General features: G+C 45.7%; 1 protein-coding gene across 1 annotated transcript in view; it reads left to right on the plus strand.

The window, feature by feature from the left end:
• The window catches only part of LOC102477791 (rho-related GTP-binding protein RhoG), a 16,121-nt gene extending 14,635 nt beyond the window's left edge, over window positions 1-1,486 (plus strand). Inside the window, exon 2 of the mRNA XM_006158057.3 lies at window positions 865-1,486. Within this exon, the coding sequence (XP_006158119.1) occupies window positions 880-1,455 (576 nt within the window). The 5' untranslated portion in view covers window positions 865-879 and the 3' untranslated portion in view covers window positions 1,456-1,486. The remainder of the gene's footprint in view (window positions 1-864) is intronic.
• The last annotated feature ends 1,342 nt before the right edge of the window (window positions 1,487-2,828 follow it).

Below are 2,828 nucleotides of genomic sequence, written 5' to 3' on the forward strand. Positions count from 1 at the left end.
TTGCTATAGGGTACATGTGCTCACCAGAAAGACAGAGAGAGACAGAGAGACAGAAAGCGAGGAATCACCCCCCAGGGGGGATGGCCAAGCCGCAGTCCCCTTCTCCTCCATTCTCCTCTTGGGATCTTGGGCACACATGCACACGTGCCTGGCGTGAGTTTAAGCCACCAGGTCTGGGACTCAAACTTCAATCGGCTACATGGGAGTCCAGCGACATAGCCATTATGCCAACTGCTGGTCCCACCTGTGAATTGCTTTTAATCTTTCTAGGCTCGCAGCCTCTTTTGAGAATCTGATAACAGCTTTGGATCTTCTTTCCAGAAAAAAAAATCACTTATGCACATACACATAATATTGTACACAACCTCGGAGGTGGCTTCTAGGACTTACTGAACCCCATCCTCTAGCAGTCCATAGTTTCCAGGGAAGGAACTCTTGCCCTATACAGCCTTTCCCAGTTGACTCTTCTTCTTCTTTCTTTGAGAGGTTTTTGCTATAGGGCACATGCACTCGCCAGAAAGACAGAGAGAGACAGAGAGTCAGAAAGCCAGAAATCAACCCCATGAGGGATGGCCACGCTGCAATCCCTTCTCCTCTTGGGATCTCGGGCATGCACACACATGCACCTGGCATGAGTTTAAGCCACTGGGTCCGGGACTCAAACCATGGTTGACTACATGGGAGTCCAGCAACATGACCATTATGCCATCTGCTGGTCTCCCCAGTTGATTCTTCCATGGTGTTAAGGAGAGAGGGGATTGAAGAGCTTACCCCTTCTCTTTCTCCTCAGAGAAATGTTTATAAAGCATTGGCTTTCAAAATTAACCAAATACCTCTGAACATTCTTTCTTTTTTTGTACATAGGACTCCAAGGGAAGAATGCAGGCAATCAAATGTGTGGTTGTGGGAGATGGGGCTGTAGGTAAGACCTGCCTTCTTATCAGTTACACAACAAATGCCTTTCCTGAGGAGTACATTCCCACTGTCTTTGACAACTACAGCACCCAGACATCTGTGGATGGCCAAATCGTCAGCCTGAACCTGTGGGACACTGCTGGCCAAGAGGAGTATGATCGCCTGAGAACACTCTCTTACCCACAGACCAATATCTTTGTCATTTGTTTCTCCATTGGCAACCCATCGTCTTATGCCAACGTGAGGCATAAGTGGCACCCAGAGGTCTCCCATCATTGCCCCAACGTACCCGTCCTGCTGGTAGGCACCAAGAGGGATCTGCGGAGTGATCTTGAGACAGTGAAGAAGCTGAAGGAGCAGAGTCTAGTACCCACAACTCCTCAGCAAGGCACTTCCCTGGCTAAGCAGGTAGGGGCTGTGAAGTATCTGGAATGTTCAGCCCTGATGCAGGATGGGGTACATGAAGTATTTTCAGAAGCTGTCCGGGCTGTGCTTTATCCTGCCACAAAGAAGAACACCAGGAAGTGTGTCCTCTTATAGTGTCTGGGTGCTACTTGGGATGGCATCTAAGGAGTATAAGGGGGGATTCCTTTGCCAGCATAAGCCACTGATGTCTTCTCTTAGAAATCCTAGACTAGGTTATTTGGCTTCTGGAGGAATGAAGATGAACTCGTTTGTATGTGGCTGCTTTGAACTTTAGTCTGAACCTTTTGGAGGAAGTTCAAGAGTGTATATGTCTCCTCTGTCAAGGCGGTAAAAGAAGACACCACTGAATGCTGTTATTTTCTCTCCTGGCCAGGCCCTGACTAAGCAGAGCAGCCCAGTACTGTTCTTTGTAGGCTTTTGCTTGTTCGCCTTAATCTCATTTCAGCTCTCCTTGCTGTATTTAACATTGAGGAAGTGCCTCGTAGAAGGACAAGATTATCCAGGTTTCAAATCATTGACTTACACTAATTTTGAAAACCGTTTTATGTGTGATTCCTTTGTGTTCCCAATGTTGACATGTTTCTCCCATTCTTGAGAGAGACATTTTCACAGAAGTAATTCAGTGAGATGGTAATAGATGTTCCTTAAAAGGGTTTTGTGGTCAAATAAACTCAAGAATCAGCAATTTAAATAAAATTGAACAGGTTCCTTTACAGAACGGACTTTATAACTTAATATATGCAACATTTTCCAAACTTACTTAAGCAATGAATTTTTTTGGGGGGAGGGATCCATGTAACACCTTATTAATAGCTCTGATAACACCGTTTCAGAAAAGCTGAGTTAATGGCTGTCACCTGTGGGATTCTCTCTAAGAATTCCAAAGGGGGGCCAGCAGTTAGTATGGTGGTTGGGGTGTTGGACTTCCCCATGGCCGACTGTGATTCGAGTCCTGGATCTGGCACCTTGCTTTCTTGCTTTCCTTCTGTCTCTGATAACTATAGCAAATTAAACAATAATAATAGCGCATAAGGTAAAATAATTCTTTAAAAAAAGAATTCCGAAGAAAGATGCTATTAAAAAACACTAGCAGATGGCCTAATGGTTACGTGACTGGACTCCCACACAGTCAACCGCAGTTTGAGTCTTGGCCCTGGCAGCTTAAAATTCACACCTGGTGTGTATGCATGCATGCCCAAGATCCTGAGGGGAGAATAGAAGAGAAGGGATTGTGGCATGGCCATACCCCCTGTGTGTGAGGGGTGATTTCTCGCTTTCTCTTTAAAAAAGAAAAAGAGAGTAAAAAAACCTAGCCAGCTAGTGATGTGGTCTAAGATGGCTGGATTCCACAGACTGACTGCGCTGTTTGAGTCCCTGACCTCGTGGCTTGAAAAACATCGAGCATGTGTGCTTATTGCTTCCCCCAAATCCCGAGAGAATAGAGGAAAAGGGTCTGGTCATTTTCCCTGGAGAGTGCTTTCTCTCTT

This window comes from Tupaia chinensis, unplaced genomic scaffold, assembly GCF_000334495.1.
Source record: "Tupaia chinensis unplaced genomic scaffold, TupChi_1.0 Scaffold000571_1, whole genome shotgun sequence".
NCBI lineage: Eukaryota > Metazoa > Chordata > Mammalia > Scandentia > Tupaiidae > Tupaia > Tupaia belangeri.